Genomic DNA, 21,706 nt, shown 5'->3' with positions numbered 1-21,706 from the left:
TTCATTTTCTCATATATTTTTTCCCTTATTACCTTTCCCCTACCCGTCCCACTTTCCCTACATCTTTAGCCCTTTTCTTCCTTTGTTTTTGTTTTTTGAAGGCCACTTTAATGCAAATGATAGGTGTCATGACATTTCATCCTAAATATCTAGCACATATCTGAAGAAAATAGACTGTCTTGCTATGCGCTCATAATACTATTCTTTCACCTACAAGAGTACCAGTAATATCCTCATATCATTGAATACCCAGTCCATGTTTTAAATTTTCCCAACTGTTCAAAAAATGGCTTTTATCACTTTTTTTTTGTAGTACCAGAGATTGAATGCAGGACCTTGTGCTTGCAAGGCAGGCTTGGTTCCACTGAGCTAAATGCCTGGCCCTTTCATTGCTTTTTAAAACAAGGCATTACATGGAATCATATATTTGATTGTTACACCAAAGCCTCTCTTTTCTCTGTTTTCACTCCTTCTCTCCCTTTTTCTCCTCCCTTCCCTTGGCATTGACTTCCTTAAGACCACAGTTCAAATTCCCCCCAATTCAAGATTTGTGTGATTATTTTCTCATGGTGTCTTCTTTTAAATCTCTACCCAAGTTTCCTATAAATAAAAGTTTAGGCAATAGCCTAATTAGTCTGAGTGAAACATTTTTTGGCAAGAAATCATGAAGGGTAATGTTGAATACAGCAGGGGCTCATGCTGTATGCTTGCCCCACCATTGTTGATGCTGTTTGATCCTTGATAAAGTGTATCAGAGTATGTTCTAGGGCTGTTTTCCACAGACTTTTCCCTGAAAGGAACATTATTAAATGGGGACATTGGTATTAAAGGCTTTTGTTGCTATCTAAAACCTTACCAATTTTTTCTGTTTCTGTGGGTCCAAGACCACATCCGTGACCTCTGGGTGGGATTTCTTCTCTGCCTTGCGAGTGACTTGAGTGTGCTGAGATAAGATTCAGCGAGCCATTCAGAGCTGAGGAGCCTGTGTAGGGTTTTTAGTCCGACTTTTTTTTTTTACAGGGGAGGGACTGGAATCTTGTAGTGAGAAATTAGTCAGATGTTTCATTTCATTTGCTTGTTCATGCAGCTAAGTGCAGAGGGTGAATTAGGTGCTCAGTCAGTGTTTTGACTATTTAAAGTGAGAATGCAATAAACCCTATTATCTAACAGTCCATTTATTAGAACTGTACTAATGTGATTGCCCCTACATATACATACATGCATAATAACCCGAGTTCCTTCAGATAGAAAGACTGAATGATGTTTATTTTACTGTTCATTTATTTAACAAATGCTTAGTGTCTCCTGTGCGTCAGGTATCAGGGAACAAGATTGACAGAATGCTGTTTTCAGGGCAAGGGCTTCTATCTTACTTGAAAGGGAAAGAGAATACAAAAAATAAAGGCAGTAATATAATTTCAGAGTATAACGTATCATTAGCATTAAATACATTTTACCTCTAGTCTTTGAATGTTGGTGATCCATTTATGGCATCGATAATACTAATCTGCAAACAAAACATTTGATAATCAGAAGACACATTCCCTGATTATGTCAGTAATAGAGTTTATAATGTAGCCTTCTATTGTACTGTAAGTAGTGTCTTTTAGCAAAATTAAAACCCAAACTCATGCTGTCTTCTGATATCCACGTTAGCTTGATCAGCCACATATCAGAAGGGAAGGACTATGTGGGGAAGGGTTATGGAGCTTCTGGAGTCAAGTGGAATCCATGAACTGTGGGATCCATCAAGGAGTACTGAGTAGTGGTGGGTTATGTTCTTCATTATTCAACAAAGGGGGTGACATCTTTAGTGTCAAAGGTTAGAGTCAGGGTTGGTCAGACATTCCAAACTGAAAATGAAGGAAGCTCAACAGTAGTTTCAGTTTGTCTGTTTATCTCATTTGACTGTTTGCTTTTTGATGAATGTGACAGTGGACTCATTTTATGACAAACACCCTTATATTCTGTTTTGGGTCCTATATGTGCTCTTGACGTCATTTAAAAGGGCTGAAAGCTAACATGTTCTGAGTTACTTCTAGCTGAAAATTAAGCTTCCAATCATTCATAGGTAGCACAAGCTAAAAGTAGCTCTTCCTTTTGAAGGATTTTTATGACGTACTTTCACTTTTAGAGTGAGTGAATATGTCCTATGCTTCAGACTGTAATGGCAGCACAAACCTAAGGAACTCCTGTTCTCTCCAGGTCAAAGACGAGTTTCCCAGGCTCCCACTGGGATGCCCTCAGAGAGCCACCTGTGAGGTTTGGAAATCCAGTGACATCCCAGATACCTCTTGCTTTATATTGCCTCTTTCGTTGTTAGTAAAAAATGTACTACTCAGCGTATTTTAAACTTGTCACGAATGTATCCAGTAGCACTTACTTAGGTATCTTTAGCAATGAAATAAACATTTACCAAGATATAACTGAGGTAGCAGCTTGATGCTTTTCTTTGTGCCTAGTATCTTTCCTAATGTCAACTACTTTCTTTTGTTTCTCTTTCCATATTTTAGTTTCCATTTAGTGGTCAGATTTGAGGGTGTGGGTGGGTCCATCTGAAAGTCAGGTCATGCTTTCTTAGCTTGGATGAATGGTGGTACATTTATCTGGAGTTGGTCAATAATGCCTCCCTCCTTCCTCTCCTACCCCTTTGATAGTAGAACTAATAATGCATTACCCAGGGTATAAAACATCTCATCTCTCTTAACATCGTAGGAGGATGGAAGAGACAGGTGGAGAAGGGAGGGGAGAGTTGGAGGTAATGTTTCTGAATTGGATCCAGAAGAAAATTAATTTAAAAGTCTTGGGATACCATTTTTAGTTCTTGAGACCATTATAATTTATAATTTAAACTCTGACACCAGTGGCATTTTATACTCTCGGTAAGGAAGTTAAATGGCAAAGCAGTTAAGTGTAGGTTTGGGAATTTAAACCAGTTATTAATAGTTGATCCAAGATTATAGGTATTTATGATGGATGGTGGCTCTTGGAATAAATATAAAACTGACTTACTACTTAAGTCCATGTATATATTCTCAGCACATATGGTATAGAAGGTTTCCAACGGCTTAGCACAACAAACAGGGCTTTTGTTTGTTTTCTTCCTTGCTTCATATGTAGTGTTGTCTGAGGGTGCTTTCAGTGTGTGGCACACCTTGACATCTTCGCATGAAATAGTCCACATACATGAAATTTGTTGAGGAGATGTGTGCAGGAAGTGGATGAGGGAGGCAGTTTTGGTGAAATCCATAAAAGTTGCAACAGAGAGTCCTTGAACTGTCTACCTCCTGCTTACCAGTGTTTCATTTGCATGAATATCTTTCTGGGAAAAAATTTTTTCCTTTACCGTGAGTCATGTATAAACATGTTCAAAATAATAATAATAATAATAATGCTTATGAATACATTCTTTGAAAATTCAGAGACAGTAGCAAAATGAGTCTTTAAAAATAAAGGCAGTATTTTCTGTTTGCAGTCTGATCTGTGTCACAAAAAAAACAGTTTCTTAGTGGTAATTGTTACCCAGGAATCTCTTGGTAGACTATTGGGATTTTAGTCTTACCAGGGCAAAACATGTCACAGATGTATGATGTAATGACTGGTATAGTTGAGTTTATTCCCCCAAAGTGTTTGTGGTCTAAATTAATATCGTCATGACTGAAAGTCTCTTTCATGCTTTATGAGATATAAAACTGAATGGAAAAATAAGGAGAAAAAAATAAGAAAGAAGTCCATATTTCTATCTTAGGAAAAGAACACAGTAAACAGAGAGATATATCTAAAAGCAATGAATGCCATTGAAGAACTATGATTATTTACATCTATCTCCATTCCATAATTTTCAGAGTGGTATTTTTTTCCTAGAAGATTCTACTAGGTATGTTGACACTGATGAAAAGCTTTTTAGTTATTTCTGTTTAGTGCCTCACTTAGAACAGATCCGGGAAAAACCCTTTTCCATTAATAATATTTCAAGCCACTGTGAGAATAAGAGTTATTGAAATGACAGCAGTGTATTCTTTGCTGCTGTGCTTTAAACACCATGTTAGAGCAATACCTTCCAGAAGACATCTGCTCCTGTTTGAACAGACTTGATGCTCTTGTCTGTGGATGTTACAAAAATGAAAGCCAAATACCTAAAACACAGTATCTCAGAACATAAATGTCTCAAGAGTTCCTTGGGTGGATTTTTATGATTTTATTTATCATGCTCAAAATCTCAGGCTGTTTCACTTTTGCATTTGTGATAGGCTTGCTAGGTGGGCCGGCTTTCCGATGACTTTTTAGGGCCTGAGATGCTGAGGCAGCACTGGTTGCTCGGCCAGCATATTCCAGCCTCAGGACTCACACCCTCATGCTCCCAAGACAGCAGCCCATACTTATTTTTGGCATCTTTTGGGCTTGTACCATAGGTTTGACTTCCCAGGCCAGAAATTTGCATCAAAGGGCTAAGAAAAATATATCCAAAAATAAACATGAAAGCCAAGACTTCATGCCAGGAACTCCAGCCACACACATCCTGTTGGCTGGATCTCTTGTCTCTCTCCTCACAGGTCTGATTCTTTTAAACCGAGCGGAAGCCTGCTCTGATGACTTGGACCTTATGTCAGCACCCGGGTCTCGCTCCTGTGTCCTCAAGCTTTTTCACAGTTGGCACAATGTTTTAAATCCTGAAAGGAAGGGAGTGAAGTTACTAGGAGCTAACTAAGGTTAGAAAAAAAAAAAAAAAAGGAAATCTTTTATTACCTCTGACCCGGCTTTCCTGAAGAGCCTTCAGTGTTGCTCCCTCCCATGGAGTGAGAGGCACTCAGCAGCAGATGCGAACGGGGATCTACAGCGATGAAGGTCCATTTTGCTCTCCAGAGAACGCATAACTATTCACCGGATGTCTGAGAGCTTGGAGAGGCGGAGATAGAAGGACATATGCTCTACAAGGTCAGAAGGGGTCTTGTATTCTCTAGTGAAGGATGGCAGAGTAGGGAAATATTGCCTGTCACAGTTGGCATATGATTTTAGGAATTATTCTCAAGAACATCTCTGGCTTTTCTAATTATGTTCTATCAGACCTAAATCTGTGCCATGGCACTGCCATAATTTGATTTTGTCTTTGTTTGTGGTGTCTGTTGTGTGTGGGGGGGTGGCAGCTCCTCTTTCTTATAGTGAAGGATGTTTATTTAGCCACATGAACTTCATTGTATTTCTAGAAGATGAATAGAATAGTTGTAGCCCCGCAGAATTACAGTTATCACATCATTGTTAAATATGTATGTTTAGTGACATATTTGAATGGCATATGTTAAAAATGAATTTTGAGCAAGGAAACAGATTGGTGGGGATCTTCCCTGTAGTTCTTGGACTAAGTGAAGTCCTCGGTGCTTATGGGAATTCTGTTACATTATTGATAACTTGCAGTCCTACCCAGGCTGCGATCTCACTCTTCTCTGAAGATGATCAGGGGTCTGAACAGATCAAGGCTTGGCTGGCTGTTGCCAGGAATGCCCAGATGTTGCCCAGTAGGTCTGTTGGCAGGGAACCATGAGTAGAGATTTTTCTTAGCTGAGGCCCCCTTGGGAGTTTGCTTCCTGAGTATGCAGTGGCTACTCTGGTCTGGTAGCAGCTGTGCTAAAAGAGGTTCTAAGGTGCCTGTTTGGCTGTTCTGCTCATGCTGTTGACACCTCTCCCAGCCTGTCCCCCGCACTTTGACCTCACAGTGGCCCTCTTCACTCCTTCAGTTTACCCCCTGGGCAGCGTGCCCTTCTGTTAGCTGCTCAGCTCATTCCTAAGACTCTTTTGTCAAAACAGCAGGCATACTTGGCTCCCACCTTGTGGTCATTCAGAATCCACCCTGCCTGCCTTTCTATGGTTTATGATCTAGTAAAGACAGAAACATAGACACAAATATAAAGCTAAGAGGAGGCATACTGAAAAATCCTCTGAGAAAGATAGTGTGAAAGGTCACAGGGGAACTCAGGGAGGGAGAAGGAGTGTGGTGAACAAGGCTTTTTCTCAATGCCCTAAAGGGTTGGGGCCACTTAACCAAATGATATCATTGGGTGCAGCCTTGTCCCAGGGGAAGGGGCAGGGCTCTTTCCTCTGAGATTGTGTGGCTCTCAGCCTCTGCCCTTCCCACCCCCAGCAGGCCCCTCAGCAGGCTTAGGGAGTACTCAGCCTTACTGAGGAGGGCTTCACGTGCTGTACTTCAGAGGCCTGATTTTGGTTTGTGTTTGTTTTCAGTCATCATCTGGAGAAACCTCCTCTGAGGTTTAACAGGCCCCTAAGCAACCAGAAGGAACTCGTGGTGTGGACCAGAGGACAGTGTTAAGCTCTTTATGTGTAGAAAGCCCTATCCATAGTCATGGGACTTTCTTGCTCCCATGAGCCCAAAATCCACTCAGGCACAGTCCCCAGGCTGCTGTGAGAAGTTAGGGCACGGGTAGAGGTCTGACACTGAGGAAAAACCAGAGAGAAGCCTGGTCACAATTCTGGCCCCTAAGTTCCTGCAGTCTTGCCCTTGGTTAATCTCATTGACCTCAGTATTTTGAGCTGTCTAGCCCAAGCCAGTAAATGCAAAACAGACCTTCCAAAGGCCATTCATGTGGCCCAGTGGTCTGGCTTGAAATTCTGATCTATTTCTGGCCTAAAGCAACTCTACTGGATGCCTTTCTGCAGAGCTTCCTGGACCACAGACACCTCACTTCAGTTCTGTCTTGCTGATTGGAGGTGTCCAGGTTAATACCGATAGATTACTTATGTGCCTTACATTATTGGAAAATATAATGGTTTCCTCCTCTTTTTAGTTTGCAAGGAAAGAAAGCAGAGCCACAGATTTTGTGAATGGAGGAGATAGAATATAGGGCAGTGGTTTGTATTGTATCAAAATACATGAAAGGCAAGAACTTTCTGGTGTCTTTCCTCATTTATAGTTGTAGCTCTTGAAACTGGCTCCAAGTTAGAATTTGCTGGGGAGCTTTTTTTTTTTTTTTTTTTGAATCTCATGCCATCCAGCCAGGTGTGGTGACTCAGCCCTCAAGAGGCTGAGGCAGGAGGATCACATTGAGTTCAAGGCCAGCCTGGGCCACCTAAGGGGAGACTTTGCTTCAAAAAAGAAAACAAAAGTGCTGAATGTCTATAATTTTGTTCAAATGACTGCAGAACCTGGAAAAGCTGTTGCTGCTTTTTTTTTTTTTGAATCTCATGCCATCCAGCCAGGTGTGGTGACTCAGCCCTCAAGAGGCTGAGGCAGGAGGATCACATTGAGTTCAAGGCCAGCCTGGGCCACCTAAGGGGAGACTTTGCTTCAAAAAAGAAAACAAAAGTGCTGAATGTCTATAATTTTGTTCAAATGACTGCAGAACCTGGAAAAGCTGTTGCTGCTATCGATGCATAACATATAATTATTAGTCTATATATATCTATATCTATAGATATCTACAGATATAGATATATATCTATATCTATATATATATGCACACACACACAATCTCATGCTGGCCCCACCCCTAGACAAGTGAAATTTTAATTTCTCCAGGATGGGGCCTAGGGATTTGTTGCTTCTTAAAGTGTCCCATATGAGTCTCCTGGGCACCCAGGACTGTGAACCCTGCAGCAGGCATTGCTTCTGCGTGCACCTGGCAGGTGCCCTTGGCCTGGGCAAAGGTATTGTGATGGAATAACCTGTCCCTTGTTAGTCTGTGTTAAGTTTCCTAGTGTAGCTTTTCCTTTCCTCATTCTACTTTCAGATTTGAGGTTCTACCAGATTTAAGTGGTAATAGCATAGCACCCAGTATTTGAAAGAGAAAATGGATTTATTCAAATCTTTCTGAATTATAGGTTGCTTGTGATGGACTGGTGGTTGGTAATGTGAAAAGTTTCCTGTATCATCCCAAATTCCACTATCCTTCAAGCACATGTTCTCTTAGCTACTGGCACTGGGGTGATCTCACATCAGATAGCTGCTGGGGAAACTCTACTGCACCCTTGTGAAAGAACGAGAGTGAAAAGGCAAGTCATGTTTTAGTATTAGGGTAGAAGAGTTTTGGGCTCAGGAATCCTCTGAGAATCTTGACAGCCTTTGGCTGGCCATGGTCTGTGCTTTAAGATTTACTTCTCTCATAAATTCCCAAGGGAAGAGCACTAGTTTGAAAAGTATGAAAACTTTTTGGACTCTGTATAAATATGATTTCATTTCTTTTCTTTTTATGGTGCTGGGGATTGAACCTGAGGCCTTGCACATGCCAGGCAAGGGCTCTACCACTGAGCTATATTCCCAACCCGATCACATTTATTTTCAGTAGCTTTAGTTCTGCCATCAAGAGTATTGAAGAACGCCTTTTACATTGCTCCTTGGCCAGTGTAATTATTGTATTCATATATCATAAACATGTTTATATAAAATATATGGTACAATATATCTCATATATAATACATTATAGACATTATGTAACACATAATATGTATATAGACTGCATATTATGTGTGTACATATGGTATAGTAGGCATTGTTATTCCTAATGTGTTGCTTTGAGTACTAGTTATTTTTTTAAACTCATTATGTTTTCTCTTTTAGGACATATTGTATGCACAGTGGCATTTGTTTGGTTTGCCAATTTATATGAATGTTTTATTAAGAAAGTAAACTTTTGTTATAATTTCTGCAAACATCTGTATGTATGTTTGCTCTTACTTTTTCTTTTCTTTCTTTTTTTTTTTTTTTTTTTTTTTTTTTTTTTTTTTGGTACTGGGGATCGAACTTGGGTCCTTGTGCTTGCAAGGCAGGCTGCGGAACTGCTGAGCAAAATCCCTGGCCTACTTTTTCATAATATTTAATGTTCAACCCATTAAATTCTCCATAAATCTGGGTATTTCATGATTTTAAAAAATTAAAAAACTTAAAAATTCATTTTATAAAGATATTTTACTGTCATTCACAGAATTTGAAAAATAAACACGAAATAAGCCACAATGTGTTTTAATGAGTAGTGTTTGTTATGTGAATTAAGTTTTCTAAGCCTCATATTGCTTCAAAAACTCTTTGAATGTTATTTTTGAAAAAGTCTTAAATTTTTAAATTTGAAAATTTTTAGCTTCATACATCTTTAATCCATATATTGTCTGCAACTGGTTCTTTTGACCTCTGGGTGGACCTTAGACCTTGGATCTGTAACAGATTTTCCTTCGACATTTTCCTGAGTGTTTGCACCATGGTCTTCTCTCTCCCCCAGGGCTTGGCTAATGATTATGGATTAATTAGCTTGTGTGTCTGATTTATTTCATTTAACATTATGATGTCAAGGTGCATCCATTTACACACAAATGCCTCAAGTTTATCCTTCTTTATGGAAGAGTAATACTCCATTATATATAAATACCACATTTTCTTTATTCATTCATCTGTTGATGGACATATAGACTGTTTCAAGAGTTAGCTACTTTAAATGGTGCTGCTATAAACATGATTATGGGTATATCGTTGTCATATGATGGATGACCTCTGGGAAAATACCTAGAAGAGAAATGCCTGAGTCAAATGGAATTTCAATTTTTAGTGTGTTGAGGAATCTCTACATTGATTTCCATAATGATTGTACTAGTTTACACTCCCACCAGCAATGTAGAAGGGCTCTTTTTTCTCTCACAGCCTTGCCAGCATTTATTATCATTTGATTTCTTGGCACTGGCCATTTTTTGTGGAGTAAGATGGAGTCTCAGTATTGTTTTAATTTGCATTTATCTAGTTGCCAGCGATTTTAAACATTTTTCATGTATTTATTGGTCATCTGTACTTCTGTTACTGGGTTTTGAGGTTCTGGAATCTCCTTCTAGAGGTGTTTTCTAGGTTCTTTTTGTAAAGAAAATGGTCAAGATAAGAGTAAAAGGTAGTGAGATAAGGTAGTGAGGTTTTACACTTATTAAAGGTAGGAAAGGAAACATGCTGTGCAGAGTGAGTGAGGGCTAATTAAAAGTAGAAAAAGAAGTAGTGAGAGGAGACAGTTAAGAGCATGCCACTGTGAGAAGATCACATTGGCCAAGAACTTAATGGCTGTCTTTTTTTTTTTTTTCTTTTAAATTGGATTTATTGGTACATTCTAGGTAGACAGTACAGTTACATTCATTACTGAGATCTTGTACCTTCACAGGACAGGTCTTAGTTCTCATTTTTTCCCCTTGTCCCCACCCTCCCTTCACCCCCTCCTTCCCTCCCCACCTTCAAACACTTTAATTCCATTTTTACATTTTCTCATATTTTTTTCCTTTTCCCTTGTTCCCCTTTCCCTATCCTTCTCACTGTCCCTACACCTTTGGTCGTTTTCTTCCTATTTCACGTAGCTAATTGTCCCGTTAGGATCTTGAGTACTATTTTAGTTTTTCACACCAGAGAAACTATTCGGTATTTGCATATGTGTGCCTTATTTATTTCACTTAGGAGTATATCCTCAAAGTGTACCCATTTACCTATGAATGAATCTACTTTCTCATTCTTTATGGCTGAGTAGTATTCAGTTTTATAGAAAAGCCACATCCTCTTTATCTGGTCTCCACCTGATGGGCATTTTGGCTGTTTCCAAGTTTTAGCTATTACAAACTGTGCCGCTATAAACATGGATGAGAATATATCACTGTGGTATGATTCTTTTAATTGTTTTGGAAAGAATGGAGGGATGCCTGAGTCAAATGGCACCTCTAATCCTAGTTCTTTGAGGTATCTCCATATTGACTTCCATGGTGGTTGCACCAGTCTGCACTCCCACCGACAATGGAGAAGGGTTCCTTTCTCCCTACAACCCTGCCAACATTTGTTATTATGTGATTTCTTGATAGCAGCCATTCTTTGTGGGATAAGGTGAAATCTCAGTGTTGTTTTTATCTGCATCTCTTGAATGACCAGTGATGTGGAGCACTTTTTCATATATTTTAATGGCTGTCTTTTGTATCCTCCACTCCTTTGACATCAAGTCCATGCCATCCTATCAAAAACCTGCTTGAGTCCTCAGGAGAAGAACTGAAGATAATGTTTTCTGATTGGTCCCAGGTGCAGGGCTTTGGGAACTGTTTTGCACATATATGTGTTCTAGAGCTCCATGATTGACAGGTCACACTGACTTGCCCATCCCATGCTTTAATCTCTTGCCTCACTTCTGAGAAGTGTCTACTCATTTTGGTAACCCATTTTTTGATTGAGTCTTTTATTTTGGGGATAGTAATTTTTTTGAGCTCTTTGTTCCTGTATCTGAGGAATAGCTGGTAAAAAAATTTCCCACTTTTCACTTTGTTTTTGTTTTTTGTTTTGTTTTGTTTTGTTTGTGCTGTGCAGGAGCTTTTTAATTCGATATGATTCCACTTGGTGATTATTGGTGTTATTCTTGTGCCATTGAGGTTATGTCTATGTATACCTATGTCTTCAGGCATGTACCTATTTTATCTTTCAGAAAATTAGGTGTTTCTCTTTTAACATTTAGATCTTTGATCTTTTTTTATTTTAGTTTAGTAGATGGTGAGATGCATGTGGATATTCACTTTTCTCAGCACCACCTATTAAAGAGGTCATCTTTCCTCCAGTGTATGTTTTTGGCCCCTTTGGGACCTGATAACTGAATGTGCCTGGGGTTGTTTCTGCTTCCTCTATGCTGTTTCATTGATTGACATATCTTTTTATGCCAGTGCCATTCTGTTTTTAATCACTGCAGCTTTGTAATATAACTTACTTCAAATCTGGGATTGTGATGCAGCTGTTTTACTATTATTAACCAGAATTGCTTTTGCTATTCTGTATCTCTTTGGGTACCATATGAATTTTTGGATTTGTTTTCTCTAGATCTAGATATGTGAGGAATGCTGGTGGTATTTTGATTGGGATTACATTAAATCTATATATCAGTTTTGGAAGAATAGCCATTTTGACTATATTGGTTTTGCCTATCCATGAACATGGGATATCTTCCAGACAAAATTAGAAAGCATTTGGCATACGCCTTTTGTATTTAATATTAACCTCTCTCTCTCTCTCTTTTTTTTTTTTTTGGTACTAGGGGTAGAATTCAGGACCTTGCACTTGCAAGGCCAGCGGCAGCACCACTGAACTAAATCCCCAGCCCAAACCTCTGTTTCTTTTGAGGTGTTTCCCCAAGTACACATTTGGAATTTAAGAGCATATAGACTTATCCTTGTTTGGTCAATTAGAAATCCATTTTCCCCCTATTTTAATGCAGTGGTCTAGGAATACAATAAGTAAAAATTTCTGTGTGACTATTGGGCCATCAAAATTTTTACTACAGGGTTCAGAACCTGGCCTCTATTTTGTAGACCTGAAAACTTTTGTAATAACTGGCTTTAGATAATGTGAAAATATGTCTGGAGCAAATAACAGAAAGTTAATTCATACCACAAATGTAACAAAGCTTAGTAACTATCATATGTATTTAGGCATTTTTATTCTATAGGCAGTCCTATACAAGAAATCAAATCTTTACCTGAGGCTGAAATAAAATAATGGTAGTATAAAGTACTAAGAGGCCAAGGGACACATTTTTAGAAGAGCTAGTGGGACTGGGAATTACAGCCTTTTATGGCAGTTGGTTATGATGTTATAGATGCAACTGAATACTGCTAGTGATGGGATCCTGGATGGGTTTCCAGGTTTTTGTGTGTGATGAGGAAAAAACTGGACATGACACACAATGTTAAGGGAAAAGCAGCAAAGTTTAATCAAGTTTAATTAGGCAGTGGTCTGCTAAGGATGACTAGGCTTGTGCCGGTGGCAAGGAAAATGTTACAAATGTTGAATGTGTTGAGTTTATGAATTTAAAATATTGTGCTGGGTCTAGAGTGCCTCCCATTGAGTCTTTCAGAGCATAATTGACAACATGATTGACAAGGACATTGAGTTATGTCCACTGTACTTATTGCACATGTCCTTTCCCATAATTCACTCTAACGATATATAAGATGCAATGCTTATACATGAACCTTTAATGAACTCCAAGTGAAGAAAGGTTACCATAGTCCATGGCAGAGAATCTGGCACCCATGCATCCTGGTTTAGAACCTGGAAATTTTGTAAGGCAAGGCCCAGGGGTCCTTTGTTTTTCAAATCTCTGCCTCTGTGTAGTAGACCTTAAAGCAAAGGTCAAGAGGTTGGCATTGGAGCAGTGTCCAGGTTCAGCTGAGTGAAGGAAAGTGGTCCATCAGCCTTAGTTGTACTATCTATATTACCAGTAGAGGCGGGTGTAATGTTTGGAGCCCTTTTTATATATAGCTGAGATTTCTCTGTTTTGTTTTGTTTTGTTTTTTGGTACCAGGGATCAAACTCGGGCCCTTGTGCTTGTGAGGTGGGTGGCAGAACCACTGAGCCAAATCCCTGGCCTGAGGTTTCTCTGTTTTTATATTACTATTAATTATTCCACTGAGGCTTTGTACTTTTTTCCTAGGTGTTTAAGACCAAGTTAAAATAAGACTTGTGTCAATCAGAATCTCCATCTGTCTTTCTGTGTGTGTATCTATCTATCTATCTATCTATCTATCTATCTTCGTCAAGGTCCTCATGGGTTACTTTGGGGGCCATGTGGGGGCTTCTTGCTTGGTCAGTATGGCTTCCCTTGAATACATGGGGGCATTTCCATTTTTAGAGACCCTTCTTTTTGCAGAATGTGCATTGGTTGGCTTCTCTCATCTGGGGTCCAGTAGTCCCCCTGCTTGGGAGGTTAAATGACTCACCAAAGTTGCAGGGCCCTTTCAGAGGAGTCTCATCGAAAATCATGCCTTTCCTCTTCTGCCGATCCATCAGTTTCCCTATCCAGAAGCAACCCATTGTTACTGGTTTCTTCTGAATAATATTTTATGGTGAGTATCCTTTTTGAGGCTTCCAAAACTTACATTTGACTCTTTTTAACCTCTTAGAAATAAAAATGTTTAAAAAAATTTAAAACTATTGTGACATTCTGAGTCATAACCTTCACCGCCAAGGTCATAACCTTGACCATAACATATCTATAGGGTTTCAGCTCCTTCTGGTTTACTACTTTACTAATCCTAACAACTTGAATATCCTATCAACATTACCCAATGTTTTAAATCTGAAAACATGATTGCAAAATGTGACTATGTTTCAAGCAGAAAATTTGAAACTAGCATGTAAAAGTCATTACCAAATATTTCATTTTAATTTGTAGTTTTCAAGAACTAATATATTTGTTGAAAATTCAAAAGGTACCTAATTAGTAATATTACAAGACATAAATAAAAACAATACCTCCTTCAGTTTTAATAGAAATGTCAGTCAGTATAGCTATGGAAATATTGCATTGACATGATGGTAGTAAATGTAATATTAGAAATCCACATTGCATTAATTTTCCAAGGTTTATTCTTGTAAATAACCTCTACAGGCAGTGTAGTTCCTGAGTTGAGGTATATGTACCAATCATAGCAGGCACCTCTGTGGTGTAGATGATCTTGCAGCCTTGGCCCTTGAGAGAATAAATATTTATGCAGCTGTCATGCATTGAGTTCATAAAATTGAGTTTGGGTTTTAAAATCTGGCATGTTCTTCTTGCTTAATTTCATTGGGCTGACTGGGATTCCAGTGCTATAAACCAAGGAGAATGTTTGCCTACAAATGGAAAAGAGAGCAGGAATAATGGTATGAAATATTGCCTGTGTTTATTAACAATGTTTATTCATTTGGGTACCTATCTACTTTAGGCTTCAGATCTATAGTGACTTATGGGGCAACATAGAGCTCATAAAATAAAGGAAAAAGAGGGGTGAGGTAAAAAGAGACCTATCTTTTAATGTTCAAAGTAGGATATATACATAAAAATTCAAGAGTATAGACAAATATGACTACTTCATTTGTAGGTCACAATGTGAAATAAAAATGAGGGGGGATGGGCTTGATTCTCCCCAGAGTAAAAAAAAAGTGCTATCGATGGTACTAACATATAAAGAATTCTCTTTCCTATGCCTTCTGTAGCTCAGCTCATCTTTTTTTTTTTTTGCTATATAATATTATTCTAAGTAAAGAAAAATCAAAAATTTAAATTATTAGCATAAATTTACTATTTATCTTTCTGTGGTGCAGTGCTAGTTTTAAATGCAAATATAAGAACATCTAACTTGTATGCAAAGTCCCTGAAATTGCCTTATACATGCATATGCATGTTATTCTTATCAGGACAGTGGAAATGGTGCATAAAACCGATTCACCTGTTTATATTTCACTTCTTGGGATACACAGTCTCTAACAACATGTCTGGCTTACTGATGAATGAGAAAGGATTCAAAGGAAAAAAGAATTTTGGGCAGCTGTATCTTTCCTCTTTCTTTTTGTCATTATTTTCATTGTAAATGGCTGCCTAATGCATGGAAATGATATGATAAAGGATAGGATAGAGTTCTTTGCTGATACCATTGCGCTGTTTCTGCGTTTAAAGTGAATTCAGGTTAGAACAGAAAATGGGCCCTATGGGGTTGGCAGTGCCTGAACTTAGCACTGAAGATGCAACATACTTACCTTGTATTGCTTTGAGTCATGAATCAAGAGCCACTGGAATTCTAGGCTGATGGGGCATTGCAGACATCGTGATGGTGAGGAGTGATTGACACACACTTGCGTGTATTTCTCTGGCTCAAGTGCACAATCTTCTGTACTATTGGACATCACTTGCACAAGTGCAAATATAAAATTACTACGGATTTCTGATGGTGACAGCAGAGCTGTAATCTTAGCACATGGGGCCCTCCTCCACTTGGTGCCCATGCAGCTGCGCAGGTGGCTCTCATACCTGTGAGGCCAACCTGAGGCCCAAAAAACATGAGGTGAAGTGTCTTTCTTCTGCTTCCCCACCACATTCCCACTCCCCTCCCAGAGGAAGTCATTTTGATGGTTTCAGTAATGTTTCAGATACTTAAAGATGGGTACAAATGTAGATATGTAGAGATACAGTAGTGAACTTAATATGAACACAGCTTCTCTGCAGCTTTTTCAGTAAGAAGGTGCAATCAGTTTTTCTCCTCTTTAATCCAGACTGAATCTGGGACAACTTTGACCAATAAAATTATATGGGAGTGACTTGCTTTGACTTCAACTATTACTCTCTAGTGGCCTTGCATCTTTTGCTCTCAACCTGTGGGAGTGCTGTTTTCCATTGTATGAAAACACCTGAGATGAAGAATCATGTGATCCATTCCAGACATTGCAGCATGCCAGTTGAGACCCCACGGAGGTGAGTCCATCCAGTCCCAGCCGGTCCCTCAGACCATGATAGCCATGGGGCTGAGTCCAGATGTTCCTGACATTATGACTTCCCAGGAGCTCACAGAAATGTGAGACATACTAAAGCACTGTTTTAAGGTGCTAAATTTTAGAGTGATTTGCTATAACCAATAGTAATATAATGGTTACATACATTAAAAACATTTGAGTTTATAGGTGCCACAAATGGGATTATGTCAAGTCATGTGACTTGTATCCTGCTACTTTTTTCATTCAGTGTATATCAGAAATTCCCCTGTCTAAATGCATATGGATTGGCAACATTGTGCCATAGAATTTTCATTTGAATGGATTGCTATGATTTATTTAATCTACTTCCCTAATGATAGATAATTATGTTTGGTTTTGTTCTTATACACAGTGCTGCAAAAGATGTTCTTATGTGCCTATCTTGATGTACTTTTTGTGGAGTGAGTTCTTTCCCATGGAATCATGTGGGCATTGTAGGAAATTTAAAATTTGATAAATATTTTCTAATTACGTGCTAGAAAGTCTGTACTAATTTACACTTAACAGTCTGGGAATATGCTTGATTTGTCAGTTCTTCAACATGAATAATTTCAAACTTTAAAAAATTTGCCAGGAAATAAGATGTGTCTTACAATCCTTTTGTTTTGAATTTTCTTAATCATTAATCTTAATTAAATCCTTAATTAAAGATATTTAATAAGATTTTAATTATCTTAAAATTTAATTTAAGATGCTAAGCATTTTAAAATATTTCTTGGTGGTTATATTTTTTTCATATGTGAATGATTAGCTCATATCCTTGGTATAGTGTTCAAATGGGGCATGTCTGTAGTTTGTAAGATCATAGTATCCCTTGGTAGATGAAGACACACCCTTTTTTGACATATACATTAAAATATCATTTCTGAGTTTTTGTTCAAGATATAGTTTGTTTTGTTTGTTTTTGGTACCGGGGATTGAACTTGGGACCTTGTATTTGCAAGGCAGGCAGCAGAACCACTGAGCTAAATCCCCAGCCCTGTCAAGATATAGTTTGTGACCAGACATTTAATTCTGGGGAAACATTTTCTGGTTTGTTTTATGATTTTCTTCTTTGAGGCATTTTTTTTCTGTCTAATCTCTTTCCTGTGAACTTTGCACCAGTTACACCTCCCTAAAGACATGTTCTATTAAAACAAAACTTTAAAAAAGTCCTTTTGTTGCCTACATTTCCCCTGGAAATTATTTCAATTTAATGTTATTTTTATCCTTTTGCTGCTGGAGAGATGCTACGTCAGGAAATAAATCCCAAATTAGTTAGTTGCTAGATCTGTTGGCTACAAAATGCAGTTCCCAGCAATAATTCATCCTTATCTATTTGGGAAAAACTAAAGGAAGAATGTATTTTAAAATTTTGTCATGTGTGGGTTTTTTTTTTTGTTGTTGTTGTTGTTTTGTTTTGTTTTTTGGCTAGATCAACAGCATGGTAGTTCAGGGCAAGGTCTGTCATTCTCTTTGCAGATGAGTGGGCACTGTCTGTCAGGGATGAAGCTAAAGATCGCAGGAGGCAGAGGCAGAGAAATCCCATTTTTGTGCTTGGATCCATTCTCAGATGCTCAGTGCCTCTTCCTGTGATAGTTCTAAAAATTGGGATAACATCAGGAGCTGCTTCAACAACTCAGGGCTGTAAACTGAGAGGAGAATCTAAGATTGGGTGCAAATTAGAAAGGTAAAGGGAGAATTGCTCTGACAAACTTGATTTGGAGGTTAATGCTACCTTGGTGGTAGAAGGTGCTGCAAAAGCCACTGAAATCTCTGTCTATATGGATGAGCCCGTCATAAATAAGTATGGTTATTTGGGAAAAAACAGCCCAGATAAGTATCTTTTAACCTCTTTGAAACACGAAAAGTCTATTAAAAATTGATTTTCAATAAAGGGAAATAGTCTTCCTTTAATTATCAAAACATTTTTGGAAGAAATATTTATAAATTACTTTATGTTCTATTCCTCTTGTTTTGTCTTAGGTAAAATATTAAATTTTGTTTTCCTGTTACAGGACCGTGTCGTCCATACAAATCTATGTGCTTACTCTGTGCATCAGTTGACTGGTGCCCTCCGAGGTGTCTGGGCTAGGTAAGAGTTGAGCCCCACTGTAAATGGCACTAGGATGTCACAGAACTCTACAATTTTCCTCTTTCTCCCTTGCTTCAAGTTGCTCTTTTCACTGAAGTTGAAGTCAATATGCCTGCCTCTGGAAACCTTCCTCTTCTCCCTTTGTCAAGTGCTTTTTCTGTACTAAAGTCTGGGAAACCATGCAGCCAGCCTTTTTAGCATATTGTCTGAGGCAAGAGTTAACAGAGCCTAAGGAAGTGCCTTGTACATGCTCCTAGCAGTGTCTTCTACCAGCTCTGGTGTGAGAGACAAATACCACATTTATTTTGATGCTCAAAGTACTACCTAATTGTGCTCATATCAATTAGGAGATGTGGCTAACTGATCTCTGAATTGCTGATTTAAATCTAAATAAGACATTTATAAATTGTCTCTAACTTTGCATACATATCCTATACCATGCAAATTCCTTAGTAAATTGAGGGGGCTATTTCTATGGTGGAAAGCACTGTAGAAATAGGTAGACTTAGGTCAAAATGAGGTTTTATTGTTTTCTAGCTATTTGATACTGGACCAGAAGTTTGTTCCCAGTTTTGTCACTTGTAAAAAGAAACAAAGCATAGATAGAGTAGTTGTAGAGTGTCTGAGTATCTAGCACATAGATAATTGAGTGAAATAATTTCATTAAATGATAACAATTGTGTATATGTATATATATCAATATTAATTCAAGTGTTCCCTAAATCATTAAAATACATTTTCAATACTTTGATAGTAAAAACCTCTTAACCTTATTGATGCATAATAAAAATATACAATTATAAGTGGCTAAAAATACACAATTTTTAAATAACAAAAATCCCAATCATGAACCATTTCCAATCCAGAAGTCAAATTCTCAACGGTGGTGGCAGGCTGAGGTCACAAAAAGATTAAAGCTACAGTATTTAATTCTTTTAGAGATTCCAAGTTGTACTGGGAGGTCTAGGACTGGAAGAATAGAATTGAGTATCATTCTTTCAAATCTTTCCTGATTTCTCCTTGTTGGCTTTGAATAATACTTCGGGCCATTCCAGACTTTCTGAAAAGAAGTGGGAGATGTCTTCTAACTCATCGAAATGGGACTATACTCCTCTGTTTTCCTCTTCTTGAACCCAGACTGACCCTGCCAATTTTAGTATAGACTCAGGCTTATTTTGAAAATTTATAACACATATAGAAGACAATCTTAAAGATATTTCCTGTAGCTCCCTTCAGTGTTTAAAATTTCTCAAGTGTGGAGATGAATGCCTGTATGAGTTCATGCAAAACACACCCACACTGTCTACACCCATATATGCCAGTAAGTGTCACTTCCAAGAGAAATGCCAAAGTAATCTGAGTGGGGCTTAGGTCTCTGGGCTATCAGATTAAAGCTTTTTGCTGTGAGACCACCAGAAGTCCACTGGGTGTGGGGTAGGCAGAACTGGTTCTCATATGATTCCGACGTGAGATGCTGGAGTAAACTCACAGCCCTGATCTTCCCATCTGAGGGTGTGATTAAATGAGTTCTGTTTGGGCGTTGCTTGGTAGATGAGAATAATAACAACACTGCTTGGGTAAGAAGGGTATTGTCCTCAGGCGTGGCATCCTTTTGACTTCCTCCTCCAAATGGAGCATTTCCTGCTTTCCAGCTGAGGGATGAGTCATGTGAAGAGACTTAAGGATGTGACACCGGAGACCAGGCAGGCCTCAATTATTTGGATGGCATGGATGATGAATCTGGTTTCAGCATGCTTCCTATCTAGGTGAAGTTGGGACATTCAGTCTGGGCTTAAAATAGCACGTGGTACACATCTTCAACCCTAGCCATTTAGTGCTTTCAGCAACTCCAAATGTCACATCAGTGTGCTCTCGTTTACCAGATTCTCCTTGCAGATTTGAACATTGTGATGACTGTTTCTATTTCTGGTAATTGGGAAGGATTTTTAGAATTTATTGAAATTGAGAGACTTGTGAAATGTTTGGGATATGCCCGAGATTGACTATATCTGTGTGTTACGATGGCATCTAGAAACCTGTGGCCAGCAGTACAATCTTCAGAGAAGACTCCTTAGGATGTGAAAGGAAGATGAATCATATTCTGCCTTAAGTTATGTTCTCACAGAGTGTGAACATTAGCATTTATTATATGGCTTGAGCCATGAGAGAGGGGTACGTGTGCACATACATATAATTTTGCTGAATCCTAACTCTGAACTTATGTGATAATAATAACAAAGTGGTTACAGGCCTAATACTTGCTGTGGCTTGTCATTATGCTAAGTTGGCATCTTATATATACATGTTCTCATTTAATCTTCCCAGCAGCCTTAATCAGTAGGGGTTATTATCCCATTTTATAAGTAAAGAAATTGAAACTTGGAGAAATTAAAGAATTTGCCTTAGGTTGTTTAGTGAGTAAAGTGAAGCAATTAGAATTTAAACTACACTTGTCTGGCTTCAAAACTCATGGTTGGTAACATAATTTCTCTCTCTACTGTCCTATGGTAAAGTAGCATCAGCAGTAGACCAGCCAGCCAACCAAGCAAACTAACGAACAAACAAAAATTCCAGTTTTAACCTTTTTTTTTTTTTTTGGTCCTGGGCATGGAACTCAGGACCTTGTACGTGCGTGGCAGGTGGCAGCACCACTGAGCTAAATCCCTGGCCCTAGTTTTAACTTACTTGAATGGAACTGATATGAGAAAAATATTTACACTCACCTGGAGAAAAATAGCTACAGTATGGTAGTGTTCCATGGTCACTAACACTTTATGCGATTTACAACACTGAGCTAAATTCAACAAACATGAAGTGACCCATGTGTTCATCATGGTTCTTATGAGATCCTGAGGTGAAAAACTGTAAGATACTTACGGAAAGAACACTCTATTACACAAGAAAGCTGCAGTTCTTGCTTTAGTCCTTCAGGCTATTACGCCTCATTTCCTATAAGAAGGGGCCATTGGAAAGTCTTCCCTCTGATTTTCTGAAAGATGAAACATGCTTATTTCTCTATACGTATCATGATGTGAGAGAACATCTCTCTCACAAATGCCTTCCCCCTTTCAACCTTTGAACACTTCATGGCAAGATCAAAGTGATGGTAAGGGGCCATCAGACTGGGTGATCAAGCAGCCCAAAATGCACTAGAAAATTAGGGTGAAAGATAATCCACCATTTCCCACCTTTATTCCCCTGCAATTTGTTTTTACTCTAAAGTGATTGATTTGGAAAAAATGAAGGTAATGTATATGTCAGCTTTTATATGTGGGATTTATAACCAAAAAGAAAGCAGAATCTAAATGCAGCTTTATCTAAGGAAATCTCATATATGGTATAAAGTTAACACA

General features: G+C 38.4%; 1 protein-coding gene across 3 annotated transcripts in view; it reads left to right on the top strand.

Moving 5' to 3' along the window:
* Positions 1-21,706, top strand: part of Rapgef4 (Rap guanine nucleotide exchange factor 4) — a 233,933-nt gene that overhangs the window by 18,186 nt on the left and 194,041 nt on the right. Inside the window, exon 1 of one of the 3 annotated variants that reach the window (XM_010607005.3) lies at positions 4,772-4,935. The exons of the other annotated variants lie outside the window; for them this stretch is intronic. Within the exon in view, the coding sequence (XP_010605307.1) occupies positions 4,924-4,935 (12 nt within the window). The 5' untranslated portion in view covers positions 4,772-4,923. Of the gene's footprint in view, positions 1-4,771; positions 4,936-21,706 lie in introns of those variants that run through there. 3 annotated transcript variants of the gene reach the window in all.

This window comes from Fukomys damarensis, unplaced genomic scaffold (genome assembly GCF_012274545.1).
Source record: "Fukomys damarensis isolate Sample0158 unplaced genomic scaffold, DMR_v1.0_HiC HiC_scaffold_26, whole genome shotgun sequence".
Lineage (NCBI taxonomy): Eukaryota > Metazoa > Chordata > Mammalia > Rodentia > Bathyergidae > Fukomys > Fukomys damarensis.
Note: the sequence above shows the minus strand (reverse complement) of the source record. Positions and strands in the feature narration are given on the sequence as shown.